Raw genomic sequence first — 15,790 nt, 5'->3', positions numbered from 1 at the left:
CAAACTGGGTAGGACCAGGCTGTAGCACTTGCCAACAAGAGTTGGGACTGGGGTGGGCAGGGTCAGGCCAGGCTACAGCATCTAATGGCAAAGGCCAAGAGAGGGGATGGGCTATGTTGAGCTGAGTCAGAGAAGCCACTGGCTTGTGCAAAATCTGTGGCTGGGAACAGGCCTGACTGAAGAGCAGAGGGGACACGCTGGCCAGGTTCTGGTTCCCACTGGTGAACGCGAGGGCCAGAATGGAATTGGTGGTCTGGGCTGAACGTGGCTGCTGTGTCCCTTGGCATGGATGTGGATTGGGTCTGGGGTACATCAGACTGAGGTCAACTCCATCACCCACTGGTACTCATGGGAACCAGAGTGGGTATAGAATGAACTGGGCTCAGTTTCTGTTCCCACTGGGCCATATGAGAGCTGTGTCAGGACGTGGACTAGGTTTGGCTGGGCTGTAATACCCAACAGTAAGAACCAGAATGGGTGTGGGCCAGTTGGACAGTGCTACTGTATTTGCCAGGACAGGAGGTAGACTAAGTCAGCCTGGGTCAAGAACCCACTGGTGTACACAAGATCTGCCACTCGGAAGAGACCCAATAGAGGAGCTTGGGGAGCTCCTTTATCAGGGTGCAGTCCCTACAGGTGAATACAAGAACCAAAGCAAGGAGCAGCCCAGACCAGACCAGGTTACAGTACCTGCCAGCATATGTGTGGCTCAGGTCTGGGGGTGGGCCAGGCTGGGCCTATTTAGAACACTCACTGGCAGATCTGAGAACCAGGATGGGATGCAGGACAGGCTGGGTCTGTGTGCAACACCAGCCAGCTCACTTTAGGGCCAGGACTGGGGTGTTGACTGCGCCAAGTTGGGCGGCAGCACACGGCAGCACAAGCTGAAACGGGCATATCAGGCCAGGGGTAAATGCCGAGGTGAGATGCACCATGTCAAGACTGGGCCACAGCACCCACCAGCACATGTGAGACCCTAGTGGGGGTGGGTATGCACCCAGTAGGGGAATAGTGGGAACTCCTCTGATGGGCCAGTGCTCCTGCTGGTGAACGTGAGAGCTGGGACTGGGGGCAGTCTAGGCTGGACAGGGCTACCACACGTGTTGGCCTACATGTGAACTGGGTTATAGGGAGAACTGGGCTGGGCTAACTGATTGCATCCACTGGTACAGGCATGAGCCAGAGCGAGGGTAGAATGGTTGGGTGTTGCCACGTCATCAGCTGTAAGTGCTAGAACTGGGGACAAGTCCTGTCAAGCTAGACAGCAGAACCACGTGCAGAATGCAATATCCAGGGCAGGGAGTGGGTCCAGTGGGGGAGGCTGTGGGCACCTCTCTGATGAGCTGCAACTCCCAGTGGTGTGCATGAAAACCAGGGCTTTGGGCAGGCCTGACTGGACAGGCAGTGGCTACTGGCATGAATGTGGAATGGATGGTGGAGTCAGTTAGGTGAGTTAGGCTTCAGTGCCCAATGATGTATATAAGATCTGAATGAGATGTGAGACAGACCGCACCAGTCCACTGCACATGCTGGCAGGCACAGGAACCAGGCCTGGGGGGCCGTGTAGTGAGGGTTATTGGGGGTTGCTCTGACTGGGCTGCAGCTCCCCCTGGTGTACATGAGGGCTGAGCGTGTGCTGGGCTGGGCTGGGCTGGGCGGCAGCACCCACTGGTTTGCAGAGGAAGGACAGAACAAATTGGTCAACTACCCCAGTGAAGCTTGACAGCAAACTTCTGGGCAAATGGAGACTCTGAGGAGGGTTATGTCAGCCAGTTAACCCTGGAAGGATTTCCTCATCCTTGGAACGGCAACGTCAGCCGCATCTCAGAACTCTGGACCACGTGAGCAGAAACCCCCAAACAAGCTCCACAGCGGAGACTCGGATCACATCGGGTACTGAGGCAGTTGGGAGGCTGGGTGGGGTCTCTCCCATTGTAACTCCCCTCCCCCAGATACAGGAAGAAGAAAAAGAAAACGTGTAAACAATAGTTTTGCCCACTTTTCCCTGACCCTCGATCATTCTCACCCCATCGAAAGTAAAACAAGATTTGTGTATGCCAAGCAAAGGAGGCGCGCTTCAGCCCTGTCTCCTCAGAGTTGGGGTACTTTGAGAAGTACTCTGTTGGCACTCTTGTTGAGTTTTGTACTCCTGATGTCGAATAGAAATTTTCAACATGCTCACAGATCCCTTTGCCGATAGCTGCGTGGCCAAGCCGAGCTGTCACGAGATGTCTGAGGAAGTGCTTTTTATTGGGAACGAGTGTAAGTAACCTCTCTCAGGTCACGTTACTTTAGGGCGTGCACATTTTTCCCCTTATGATGACGTCAACAGGAAAATGGAATGTTCCGAACCGCTGCTGGAAAGCACTGTGCATCAGTTTTTGTGTGGACTGGAAGTGTAGTAAAGTGGGATACATGGTTACAGGTGGATCTTAAATGTGAGGAAGTGCCTTCCTGAGATAGCAAAGAAATCGTGCTTTGAAACGTTGGTTTTAAATGTCACAAAAGTTCTTACTGTGAATAGTTTTGAATGAGGCCCGTGTGTTTGGGTAAGCGTGGAGGCAGTGCTCGGAACCCGGAGCAGGTTGGCCTGAGTCTCCTGAGCTCACCTCACCACGGCCTTCCCTGGTTTTAACAGCTGTGTAACGCAGAGCGTCGCCTGAGAGTGGAATCTTCCAGAGCGGCGAGGCATTACTGTCCCGAGGCCAGGGAATGGCGATCCCACCACCCTGCTCTGCAGGTCCCGCTCTGCTAAAGCAGACAGCACCCCGTTGCTTCTCATTTGGGCTTTTCACACTTTGAGCTCAGTTTTTATAAATGGTCATTTTCATGTGCACACGAGTCCTTTGGGGCTGGAGAGTGGAGACCCACCTGGGACAGAAGTATCTGCGCATTGTGACTGATGGTTGTCAGGTGAGAGTGGGGCATTGGTGGGAAGGAGGTGGCTGGCACTGAGAGCCTCCTCAGGATTCCCCATCTCCTAGGTCATCTTCCTCCTCTCCACCACCTCCTGTGATCTCCTGCTTTATAGCCTGCTTTCCCATCAGAAAATGCCCCTTTCTCAGTTTTTTCCTGAATGTTCCACCACTTCAAAACCCAAACCCCATGGGAGTTCTTCTGGCAGACCCCTCGGTCCCAGAGGCGGGAGGTGGGACCAACGGCTCCCTCTCTGGCACTGCTTGGTGTTTTTGGAAGTCGCATCTCAGTCCCGTCCCTTCCTGCCCTCCTCTCGGCCTCTGCTTCACTCCCTACAGCTCATGGTTGACTGGCAGGTGCTTCATGCTCTCCCTCCTGCACTCCTTCCGGCCCCGTCTCGTTCGTGGGCTTTCTCCCTGCCCACAGACTGCTCTGTTACGGTGCCCTTTCTCCAGCCTGCAGATACAGTGGCTCAATTGCAGCTTCCAAGCTCCAAACCCGAGAAATTTAGTCTTCCTCTCAGCTGGTGCCCGAGTCCCTACGTGTGGCTGGAGGAGGTCACATTCCAGGGCAGGGTCACACCCTCCTGCGTGTGTGCTGGCGGCTGAGTGTCCAGCGCTGCCCAGCTGTGCTTGGCTGTGTCCCCGGCAAGCTTGTGCTGTCCCTTGGCTGAAGCCCCCGATGTTCCTGGGAACGTGCACTTGCCTGTATGCTACCAGCCCCTCAGAGCTGATCACCACACTTTTTATTGCGTCTGATGCAGTCATCTTTTAAAAAGACAACGCAGGTGATGCCCCGCTCCAGCCTGGACCAGCTAGTGCTTCCCGAAGCTTCCTGCATCCTCAGGGCGCCCTTCTTCCTGTCTGCTCTGTCTCCGGCACACTGCTTTCAAAGCAGCTCAACTTTTTATTGCATCAGGAACATGTCTTGGCAAGTTTTCTTTATTTGAGAAGCAGAGAAGCAGAGAGTTCCCCTCTGCTGGTTCACTCCCCGGATGTCCACAATGGCCAGGGTGGCGCGGGGCCAGACCCTGGCTGGACGCTCAATCTGGGACGGGGGGGACCGCAGGAACCCAGCTCCCTGAGCCAGCCCCGCAGCTTCCCAAGGTCTGTTTTAGTTGGAAACCGGACTCACAAGAGAAGCTGGGATTTGAACCCAGGTGCTATGATGTCCCAACTGGCATCTTAACTGCTAGGCTAAATGATTGCCCCAGGAAATGTTTTTATATGATATTCCTTCTGGAATATTCCTCCCCACCTGCTTACTGCCAGCACACTTACCTAATTCCTACTCGTTCCTCCGTTACCAATGTCAAGATCACCTGCTCAGGGAGGCCTTCTTCCTGCCGAGTATTAACGAATCATGAAGTAGGAGAAAAGAGTAGGAGCGCTGAGCAGGTGTGTGACCTTCCAGGCAAGTTTAGCAGCTGAGTAAGGCACGTGAGGGGAGAGAGGTGTGGTTAGGGAATGGGTCCACAGTGCTTTGTTCCAGACCGTGTAGAGAAAGGAGAGACGGAGTTAGTCAGAGAGGGCTGTCGGTGCTCGGAAGAGCCAGCGCAGACTGAAAGCTGGGATACGCTGACTTAAAAGGGATAAATCCAGAAGCAGGATTTTCAAGATATGAGTGAAGGAAAGAACATTTTTCCTCAAAATATCTATTTGTGTATTTGTGTGTTTATTTGAAACACAGTGTTCAGAGAGAGAGAGAAAGAAAGAGAATGGAATTTTCATCAGCTGGTTTCATCCCTAAGTGCTCCAACAGCCTGTGGTAACCCAGGTTAAAGTCAAGAGTTTCCCACGTGGGTGGCAGGGATCCAGACCTTGGGGCGATCATTTGGGCCTCCCAGGAAGCTGGAGCAGAAGCCGAGGAGCTGGAGCCCCGGTTGGCACTCCAGGGTGGGACGCAGGCATCCCACGCAGCAGCTCAGCACAGAGCACCACGGTGCCACCAGAGAAAATAACAGTACTTCGGTCTGTGGCTTCAGTTTTGATTAGAGAGAGTGGTGGGGAGGGGTCATTTACTAGGAATATATCGTGACCACTGTAATCCTAGGCCTATTGAAAGAATAATGTACAAGCTTTAGGTTTGTGTTTCCAAATGGAGCTGTGTTGCTTCCTAAGGTCTTTAAAATGTGTGTGGAATTTTTGCATGATTTCTGATACGCTGGTGTTGTCCCAGTGCTGGAAGATTTTGATAGCCTCATTCGCCTGGTAAAAACGTGAGACTTACTGGTGCCTTAGTCTGCTACGTCATTCCTTTTTTGTTCAGATTTTCTTTTTCTCCTCACTGAATTTGATTTCATTGGTTAGCTTTTCTTACCTGTTAGGATTTAAGAAAAATCTTAAATACGTCTAAACTGTAGCCATCTGCTTGAACAGAACAAACATCCCTGGAGAGTGTCGGCAGTTGCCATCCCAGAAGTTAGCCGTCCGTGGGTGAGCTGAGTCCAGTGGCCAGGAGCTTCTTCAGGGCACCCAGCTGGGAGCATGGGGCTCAGGTACCTGGGCCACCCTCTGCTAGCTGCTCTTCCAGGTGCCCAGCAGGGAGCTGACTTGGACTGGAGAGCCAGGACTCTCCTACAGTACCTGCATGAGACGCCAGTGTCCTGGGCTCGGCTGGACCCACTGTGCCACAGTGATGACTCCTAAAGGCAGCTTTAAAAAGCCAAGCGAGCAGCTGCTGTTTTGTGAGTCCACTGGCACGTAAGCTGTTCAGCACATTTGAGAAGGCCGAACTTAGTCTGCTCACATTTTCCTTTACTTAAAAGCATCTTGGTTATGTGATATACTTAGGTGTGAGACAATTGACAAGGCATCAGTGGATTTTCAATGAAAGCCCACCCTGCTGCTGTTAGTGCGTTTGTCCTGTTCCCTGTGTGTAACTGCACATGTGTGGTTGTTTTCCTGTAGACAGTCCCTGTCTGTACTTTCTAGGGCTGGTTTTCTATCAGTACACAGAGAGAGAGGCCTCATTTCCAGGAACGGAGCAGTAGGTCCGTCAGTATTTCGGAACGTTGGTACAGACGCTTGCAGCGTTTCTGCGTGTTAAATGGAGGTGCGCTTCCCTCGAGGGCTCTTGGCCAGCACCGCTCCGTGGGCCCCTGCCCGGCCGGCACCGCTCCGTGGGCCTCTGGGTCAGTGTTGCTTGTGGCATCACACCTGGGTCTTTCCCTGTGGTATATATAATTTCTTATTTGCACATTTTTCTGTAGCCTTAAAGTTCTAAAATGTCCTCAATCTACAAACTTGAGATTTTACTTTGAAAAGGCCTGGCATCCTTGCTGTGTGAGCCTTACCGAGGAAGCTGCTTGTCTGTTCCTCTTCGTCGTCGTCTTCCTCCTCCGTATCTCTTGTCCTCCTTGGCATTGGTCTTACATTACTGATCTTGCCATTTTTAACAGGGTTTCTCTGTGTCCCTCTCTTTTCTTGTTAGTCATATTTATTCTATTTTTGGTTGTCTGAATGTGGCTTTCATCTCTATAGTGTTATTTTTCTCTCCATTTTTTGTGAGTTCTACCAGCTTGATTTCCATTTCCTCCTGTTGTTGTGGAACCTCTTCTTTGAACCTTTGTTTTTCTTCTTCGGGCTCATTCTTTTCAAGAGGGGTCGCGTTTCCTATGGTTGTCTTTGAGACTTTGGAGAATTATTTATCTGAACTCTTCCTGTGTTTCTTGGAGTAGCTCATCTTGTGTTATATGCTCTTAATTTACCTTTTTCACTTTTAACATTTTCCCCAACATTTTATGTAAAGATGTAGGCTTGGTTAATTTCGGGTGACTGTCTATGTTGCACAAAGGGCCTGCAGCACGGGCAGCTTGCAGCTTTGCTGGGACTTGTTATGCTTTGTCGCTCTCACCGAATCTCTTACTGACTCATTTTCTTGCCCTAGTGGTCAGCTTGTGTTAGGTGCTGGCACCCAAAAGACAGGGTGGGTCTTTCTATCAGATCTCAGCGCTGTCATGATGAAATGCCACCTCAGAATCTGCTTCTTCACTTCCTCTTGGATGATGACTTGGTGGGAGCAGGGTGGATGAGATAACAAGGCACCAGCGATTCTTGCATTCTCTCCTTTCCATGCTCCCACCTTTCCATGGTGTTAAACTCGGAGACACTGCCCGCCCCTCCCATGGCGTACCTTGATGTCTTGATTTTGCTCATCCAGTGGTAACATCAATGGAGGCGTCACGGCTGTGTTTGCAGCAGTGTGTCCTAAAGAAGTCTGCTGCCTGGTGACACTCTTGAAAGGCACCTGACGGCCTTCCGCCTTCCCTCCACGATGTCGTGTGACAGCTTCAGTGCTTCAGTTAGCTAGTGATGCTTATCTCCCGTCACTTTTCATCTTGTCCTGAGCTCTGCATCTTTACAGGATGTGTGTATTGGGGACTGGGGTTTGGAGAAACTTGTGAGACAATGAACAAGACTTTGGCCTCCCAGGTGACACGGCAGGTCGGGTTTCTTCCCTGTCCCCAAGCTTCCAGTGCGGTGGAGGCTGGGTGCTTCTGAGAGGTGCTCGGGCCTGTCCCAGGAGCGGCATAGTGGGGAGGGGGCTCGGGCTCCTGCCGTCCCTGAGGGTCTGCCATCAGCCTGTGGGGAGCTGTGCTGTGGGTGTAGGGGACGTTGACTGATTAGCTGCTGCTGCCACTCCCAGTCTTCACCTGCAGACTCCCTCCTCCCGCACAGGCTGCACCTGCCCCAGACATCCAGCCATCATCTCTCTGGGACCCAAGGAAGTCTCCAGGTTCCTGGCTGGTGTGCTGTGATCCTCTCTCCACTCCTGCTGCTGCATTGAGGAACACGTGGCACCACGGGGGCTTTCGTAGGTGCCTGTAATGACCTCAGTGATGGCCCAGAAGCAGATCCTGGAGTGTTTTCACCAGTCTTTCTTCGTGACCCACCCCCACATGCACTTGCCCCAGGGGTCTAGCAGCAGAAAACAGGGAGGGCTCTGATGTGTGCTTTTATTGAGCACAAAGAGAACCAAGTTATAGTGGGGGATTGTTAGGGGTCTGTATGGGCCCTTCAAAGCCTTCAGTGAAGATGCATGTTGTGGAAAAGAAGAGCAGACATGAATATCAATGTTTTTGTTCCCAAATAAACTTAAGTTTTAATTCCATTTTTGGTGAAATTTTTCGAAGTACCCTGGTATATCTAAGCTCTGCTACAGGTTTATTTTGAAACTTGAACAAACTTAATTATCCCTTTGTTAGGTTCGCCACTGCAGACTTCAAAGTGGTAGTGCTATTGTCTGGGTTTGGCGTGGGTTTTTGCGTCTCATACAGAGTTAGGGAATGGCCGTCAGCGAGGGAGAAGAAAGAACTGACAGTGCTTTCTGTTTTAAATTGCCTCTGATTTATTTCCTTTCAATTGCTTTTATGTCATTTGTTTAGAAATTAGGTTTTTTTCTCTTGAAAGTATTTCTGTTTTGAAAGATTATGAGGGTTTTTTTTGGCATCTTCATGAATGATGATTTGATGAAGTTAGTCATTTATGATTGCCAAAAAATGACATACTTTGCAAAGTTTGAATGGACTTTTGATCCTCAGCACCAAAGAACTTTACCTAATTAAAGCTTCTGTTTAATTAAGATAACAATGCGTAGTCCTTCATTAAAATGAACACAGAAAAAGTTCTTCCCTGGTCCTTGGAGAGGATATTATATGCAGGGCCTGTTGTGTGGGTTGCAAAATGTCACCAGCATTTATTTGCATTACGTGTCTAATTGCAGTCAATGTAGCATGCCCAGATAGGTTTAGCATTGGAAGGTTGTTTGTTACTTACTGGAAATCACTCGGAACCTCAGTGTGCGGAGGCAGCTGTTCCTGGGCCGCTCGCCCCTCCCCAGGGACGGCTCGGGAGCCCGCGTTGCTGGACCCTGTCTTTCACGGCTGGAGCAGTAAACATGACAGGTTGTTGGGGAGCCATCTGTTTAAAGTGGCTGCCGCTTTGTGTGCAGCAATGAACTTGAGATCAGTTTTCTGTCGTTCTTTGTAGTAACAGTCTTATCTGGTGTCACAACAGGTGGAAGTTGATGGGTCGAAACTAAATGTGAGCAGTACGTGGAACCTGGCCTTGCCCTTGTTGTCTGTCAACGTCGATGGCACCGAGAGGACAGTCCAGGTAAACTTCTGGAAATTTATTCCGAGGCTTTCCCCCTTTCGGAATCCTTGTCGCGCCCTCACAGCCACTGTCAAGGAAAGCTGTAGCTTACTCACCTGAAATATGTCATACCTGAAGACATGTTTTTTTCTTCATCTTAGATTGTTTTGAATTAAATCTTTATAAGAATTAGTGCTTTGTTCTTTTTAAGCAATCGAGAAGGTTAGTGTTAGGCTATTGATAAATAAAGCATCCTGCACATATTTTTTCTAAAAATATTAGAAAATTGGCAGTTTTCTTTGCTATCGTGCATTTCAGTTGCAATGCTGCACTTCATTACCGTCCTTTTCTGCTCGGTTGGGGTTGGATCGAATTGGGCTGACTTTCTGTAGCGCCTTTTAAACCGCAGTGATCTTAACATAACACGTCTGTCACTGACAAGATACTTAGAAATCCAAAGTTGGTAGAATGTTCTTTGTAACCAGTGGCTGCTGTTACGAAGTTAAAGCTATGAAGAGACTGCTCACTGCCCATCAGTGTTGAAGGATTGGGGTTGCAGGAAAAAAAAAAAAAGGCTCTTTTACACAAATAACAATCACCATGTTAAGTATTCATTTTTTGCTTTTGCCTGAAAATTCTTTGCATTCTCTTGACTTGGTTTTACACATTAAGCTTCTTTTTAAAACTGGAGAACTTGCGAATACAGACTACTCGGTTCCCAGTGCATATCTGTGCCTGTCGAGGGTGTGGGGCAGAGGATTCCAGAATGGGCAGCAAACGTTTGGTGACAGAATGAATTTCCCAGCAATGTGTAACTTACCATATTGTCCCTATGCTTCTAAGAAGCCTCGAACTCCCAACAGGTCGATGTTGTAGCACAGCAAGGTAGACTGCCGCTTGGGGTATCCTCATCCTGTGTTGGAGGGCCTGGTTCCGGTGTGGACTGTTCTGCGCTTTTGATCCAGTTTCATGCTAAAATGCCCTGAAGACAGTGGGTGGTGGCCGAGGACTGGAGTGCCCGCCACCCACCCATACTGGAGAGCCCAATGCGACCTCTGCCCAGGGCTGCTGCGAACATTTGGCCAATGAACTGGGGGGCTGGAACAGGCCTCTCCGTGTGTCACTCTGCCCTTCAACTAAGTAAAATAAATGCTTAACAAAAGGAAAGGAAAAGAAACCTTGAACCCTCAGTAGGAAACATTTATTCTGATATGGTTTTGTGATCTGTTGCCCTGTGTAACAACTGTTTCTCATATTTTCTTCAATCTTCCTATCTTTTTGTGTATTTTCTAACTTCATAGCTGTATAAATTATGAGGGGAGACTCTCGGAGACCTTGAAAGGAATATCTCTGTACGGCTTCGCAGATCTTTCCTGTTATTTCTTCAAAAACTGTGATTTTTGTGACACTGGTTTACAGTCAGCAGCAGGTGCCGTGCGGTGGGTGGGTCCTGGCACAGGAGGGTCTATGTGTTTGCCAGGAGGATGCTCTGTGGCTGAGTGGCCAGGAGAGAGATACAGGCGTACCAGCCAGCTTTTTGCAGTAGCACCCTGTCGAATGGCTGTGCAGTTAGACATCATGATGGCCCTTCTCCCTGTAGCATTGATAGCTAGATTAATACTGGAAATGTGTTTAGAATAATTCTAGAAGTAGTTTCCCAACTATGGCAATAATATTCAACCAATCTTTTTTAAGAATATTGGTTTTCACATTTCATTTTATATTTGTTTTTGTTTTATTTTTTGAGAGTGAGATTTTTGTTTATTTATTTGAAAGAGTTACAGAGACAGTGAGATCTTCCATCTGCTAGCACACTCCTCACGGCTGCGGTGTGGCCAATCCCTGAGCCGGGTTGCAGCCAAGAGCTTCTTCTGGGTCTCCCACGTGGTGCTGAGGCCCAAGCTCTTGGGTCTTCTCCCTCTGCTTTCCCAGATGCATCAGCAGTAAGCTGGATTGGAAATGGAGCAGCTAGAACTCAAACCAGCACCCATAAGTGGTGTTGATGTTGCAGACAGTAGCTTAACGCACTAGCCCATAATGCTGGCCTTGTGTTTTTAAATCTGCATCTACTAGTTCACTCTCCAGCTGCCTGCACCTGCTTGGGCTGGGCCAGGAGTTAGGAACTCAGTTGAACCTGTTTTGTGGGTGGCAGGAACCCAAGGACTTGAGCCATTAATTACCTGCTGTCTCCCAGGGACTGTATTAGCAGGAAACTGGAAATGGAAGTAAAGCTGGGATGAAAAGCTCGGCCCTGTTAGAGGGTACTGCTATCTCAACTCCCATCCTAACTGTGATGCCAGATACCTTTCCCCAGTATCTTTTTAATTTTATAAATTCTTTGCTACAAAAATGCATTAATTATCTGAAATAAATGACATGTAGACAGGGGCTTTGAGTTTTAATAGTGTCTTCTAGTTGGCTGTTTCTTTCTAAATAGCAAAGTTACCCTTTATGAAAAGAAATGGATTTTATCTACTTTCTACAAGCATTTATCATTCAGTGTTGATAATATTCTTTCCAGAATTGAATACAGTCTCTGAAATTAATACAGTCCCTTCTGTCCATCAGCTTCGGTTTTCCTGCAGTTCCTGCAGTTAATATTCATAACAGTGGCTGAAGTGGCGTCTGAAAACCAGGCCACTGAGGCTCAGAGGAAGGAAGTGGCTAGCTTAGGGTCAAATAGCTATAAAGAGGAGAGTCGGGATTTTCACCCAAGCTGTTGTGCCCCGAGATCTGTGCTGTTGAATGGCATTTCATTGTGTTCAGACAAGCTAAGTGACTTCCCTGCGATTACAAAGCTAAGTAGAAACTACGTAGGAACTTGAACCCAGCAGTCTGACCCGAGTGCGTGCATTTCTGCACTCTGTTGTGGTCCTTTTCCGTTATCCCCAGCACAGATCTTTAAATAATAGTTTACCTCTCATTGTGTGCCTTAAAGCACAAAAGTTGTGCCAACTTTCATGTACTTTCAGCATCATAAATCGTTGGACTCACCTGCAAGGTCCCCACTGGTTTAGTCGGTCTGGGCTTGGTCTATGTTTGCAGTGCTGGAGCAGCCACAGAGTAAACCAGCAAGAACTGAGCCAAAGTGAGCTAGGTAGGAGCGCAGTGGTGCAGAACCTTATTAACAAGGTAGCACGGCCTCTGCTGTGTGTTAGGGCCAGTGGACACTCATGCCAGAGCCTTCTGGAAGGAAGCGGTGATGGGGCCAGAATTGCAGCTTCCACAGAGCGTTGATTTCTGGTTGTGTTGTGCAGAGTAGCTGGAAGGTTGGAGATAGAGGCAAAGGGAGACGTTAGCAGGTGATGGAGGAGCTCTAGCCACCATGCTTACCTTTATGAACTGTTGGCCAATTGCTCCCTTTTATTTTGCATTTCTCTGTTATCAGCCCTTAGCCGCTTCCGGTGATAAAGGGTGCCAGATGACGATTAAGATATAGCTTGGAGAAGCATGCTTGTTTGATGGCAGGTGGAATGGGATGCGTCCATGTGGAGAAGTGAGGAAAACTAAGTGTGTGAAGCCAGGCTGGAGAAGCCAGGCTGTGAATCCGGGAGCTTAACATCCTGGCTGGTCAGAGAGTGGTGATGGCGCCACTGGAGCCTTGAACAGGAGAGACAGCGTGCGTGAAAATGCTCTGGGAGCGATTCCTGTGTCCCCGGAATACAGGAGGAGCTGCAGTGCTCAAAAGATGAGGAAGGCAATCAAAACCAGCAAAAAGAAGCCAATCGTGTTGCCTTAAGGTGGTTAGTCTATCCCACCGGAGACTGGCAGTGTAGGGAAAAGCAGCCTGCATCAGAGTGGTTCCTGCTGAAAACAGGACATAGCGCGATGGGCACTCCGTGTGTGTGATGGGAACCCAGGAACACAAAATCCTTTCTCCAACTAGTTCGAACCCTCCACATTGCCTGCCCGCTTGGTTTTATCAGCCTCATCTGCCATTTTAGGTGTGGTTTCCCCAAGGTGGTTTTCTAAAATGGGGATTCTGTTGCTTTTACGCACTGAGCATAGCTGGTCTACCAATGTCTGGAAGCAGGGGAAAAAAGGTAGACACTCATGAATCATGCCAAGTGGAGGCTAAATCCATTCTTTGCTAGCTGTTCCCTCCAGTGCTGTTTTATGCCCCCAACCGATTTTTACTAATTGTGGAAAATGTGCAGAACCTAGGGTTTATGTTTTCAGGGATCGAGTTGAGCAGTGTTAAATGCATTCACATGGACGTGTAGCCATCCCCAGAGCTGTTTGATCCTCCCAGCTGAAGCTTCGTCCATCAAACATTAGCTGTGTGTCACCTCCCTCCTCACGCCCTGCCAGCTACCACTCTGTTTCTTGTTCCTATGAATCTGCTGTAATCACGTAGACTTTATGCAGTAGTTGTGTATTTGCAGCTGTGTTATTCCACCTAGCGTGATGTCTTCATGAACCATACATGCTTCAGCCTGTGTCGGCACTTCCTTCCTTCTGAGGGTAGAATAGCATCCTAGGGCCTGGCGCAATAACATAGTGGCTAAAGTCCTCACCTTGCATGAGCCAGGGTCCCATATGGTCACCGGTTTTAATCCCAGTGGCCCTGCTTCCCATCCAGCTCCCTGCTTGTGGCCTGAGAAAGCAGTCGGGGATGGCCCAAGGCCTTGGGACCCGGCACCCATGTGGGAGACCCAGAAGAGCTCCTGGCTCCTGGCTTCGAATTGGCGCAGTTCCAGCTGTTGCACTCACTTGGGGAGTGAACCATCGGACAGAAGATTTTCCTCTCTGTCTCTCTTCCTCTCTGTATATCCACCTTTCCAATAAATAAATAAATAAATCTTAAAAAAAAAAAAGAATAACATTCCAGGCCTTGGATGTAGCACATCTTGTTCACCCATGCACCCACAGATGGGTAATTATGTGTTTTCTGTCTTTCGGCTGTTGTGAGTAACGCTGTTAAAACGTGGATGGGCAGATATCTAGCTGAGTCCCAGATTCCTGTTCTTTTTGAAATATCCCCAGGACTCAAGTCACTAGCTCACATATTAATTTTGTCTAATTTTTGAGAATCCTTCCTTTTGCTTTCCACAAAGCAGCCGTATCATTCTATGTTCTCACCAGGAAAGCTTAGCTGCTCTCTATCCTGGGTCAGCATATGCTAGTTTTCAGTAACAGCCATCAGAGTAGGCGTGAGGTTGTGTCATTTTAGAACAGAATTTCCTTAGGAAATAACTGAGGAAGAATCCCAGTGCTTCTAGCTGCTTTCCTCCTAATTGCTGGGTGACTGCACAACCACCTCACTGTGTAAATGGCACTTTTTCATTGCAAGAAAGAGCAATTTCCTGTGGAGGTTTTTGGTTTTTTTTTTTTAATTAATTTTATTGGACAGGCACATTTACAGACAGATCTTCCATCCACTGTTTCACTCCCCATCTGCCCAGAACAGCTAGAGCTGAGCCATTTCGAAGCCTGGAGCCAGGAACTTCCTTTAGGTCTCCCTTGTGGGTGCGGGGTGCCAAAGCTTTGGGGCATCATCTGCTGCTTTGCTGGGCCACCAGCAGGGAGCTGGGAGGGAAGCAGAGCAGTCAGGGCTGCAGCCGGTGCCCGGATGAGATGCCAGCGCTTTCAGGTGTAGGTTTAGCTTGTAGAGGCTTCTTTCAAACACATTCTTTCAACTAGGACTTTCCTTACTGCGTACAACAGCCACACCGAGTTCTTGGGGACAGATTTATGGCACATCAGGTTGAGCCGTCTGCTGCGGCATCATCCCCTGTAAGTGCTGTTTCCAGTCCGGCTCCCGGCTGATGCTACTTGGAAAACAGTGGATGATGACACAAATGCCTGTGTTCTGTTGCCCACGTGGGAGACCTGGAAGGAGTTCCTGGCTCCTGGCTTCTCTGCCTCAGCTGCAGCCATTGTGGTCATTTGGGAGTGAATCGGGGATGGAAGACATTGCCACTCACCCCCCTCTAGCCTCCCTCTAGCTTCCCTCTCTCTGCCTTTCAAACAAGTAAAACAGATATATTTTCAATAATAATAATAAAGCACATATAATCCTCACAGGCGATGCTGTTGCTACCAGGTAATGATGAAGCAATGTTGCATTTCGGGAAAAGGGATGTTTAGAAGTCTAATTCACTTTAGTGTCCAAAGCAGCCACGCCTCTCCTCCCAGACCTCAGCCAGACCTCTGCACGGGAAGCGGGGAGCTCGTGTTCTCCCCCAGTTCATCACTGCTCGCGGAGGACTTTCGGAGGGTGCACTGTGGGATACAGAGGTGAGGAAGAGCAGGGTGACGGACAGCTGTAATCTGGCATTGTGCTTTGGGGCCTTACAGATTTCCAACGTAGGCTTGTGGCTTCTGGGACATTTCTGTAGGTCTGGGAGAGCCCTCACCTGTGGAACTAACAGTGGACATGCAGAGAAGCCCGCCTCTGTGCTGGGTCGCCGCGCTGGCCTGGGGCTCTGCGCCGACTCCCTGCTGCTGTCATTGTTCATTGCTCAGTGAAGCCTGGTTGACAGTGTCCAACTCAGATGCACCCTCCTGGCCTCTGAAGGAGCTCTGCTCATCGGACGTGGAGGAAATCACACTGTTCGCAAGCATTTAACCTTGCTGGTAACCATCAGCATAGAGCCAGCAATGCAGCCCTTTCGAAGAGCAGGTCATGTTTCCAAATGAAATGATGTGAAGAACCAAGAATGTAAACTTGAGTACTTCTGAAAACAAAGTTCATCTTTCAAGTTCAATGCTTTTTTCATGTAATAATTGAAATAACTGTTCCTTAAAATTTTCAAGGAAAGTTATAAGAACTTATT

At 49.0% G+C, this 15,790-nt stretch overlaps 1 protein-coding gene across 8 annotated transcripts in view; it reads left to right on the top strand.

The window, feature by feature from the left end:
• PCCA (propionyl-CoA carboxylase subunit alpha) overlaps positions 1 to 15,790 on the top strand; it is a 324,721-nt gene that overhangs the window by 234,949 nt on the left and 73,982 nt on the right. For all 8 annotated transcript variants that reach the window (XM_040991176.1, XM_040991175.1, XM_040991172.1 and 5 more), the window contains one exon: positions 8,934 to 9,032. In XM_040991176.1, the coding sequence (XP_040847110.1) occupies positions 8,934 to 9,032 (99 nt within the window). The remainder of the gene's footprint in view (positions 1 to 8,933; positions 9,033 to 15,790) is intronic.

Source organism: Ochotona curzoniae, unplaced genomic scaffold (assembly GCF_017591425.1).
Source record: "Ochotona curzoniae isolate NIBS_2020 unplaced genomic scaffold, NIBS_Ocur_1.0 contig_64, whole genome shotgun sequence".
Taxonomy (NCBI): domain Eukaryota; kingdom Metazoa; phylum Chordata; class Mammalia; order Lagomorpha; family Ochotonidae; genus Ochotona; species Ochotona curzoniae.
Note: the sequence above shows the minus strand (reverse complement) of the source record. Positions and strands in the feature narration are given on the sequence as shown.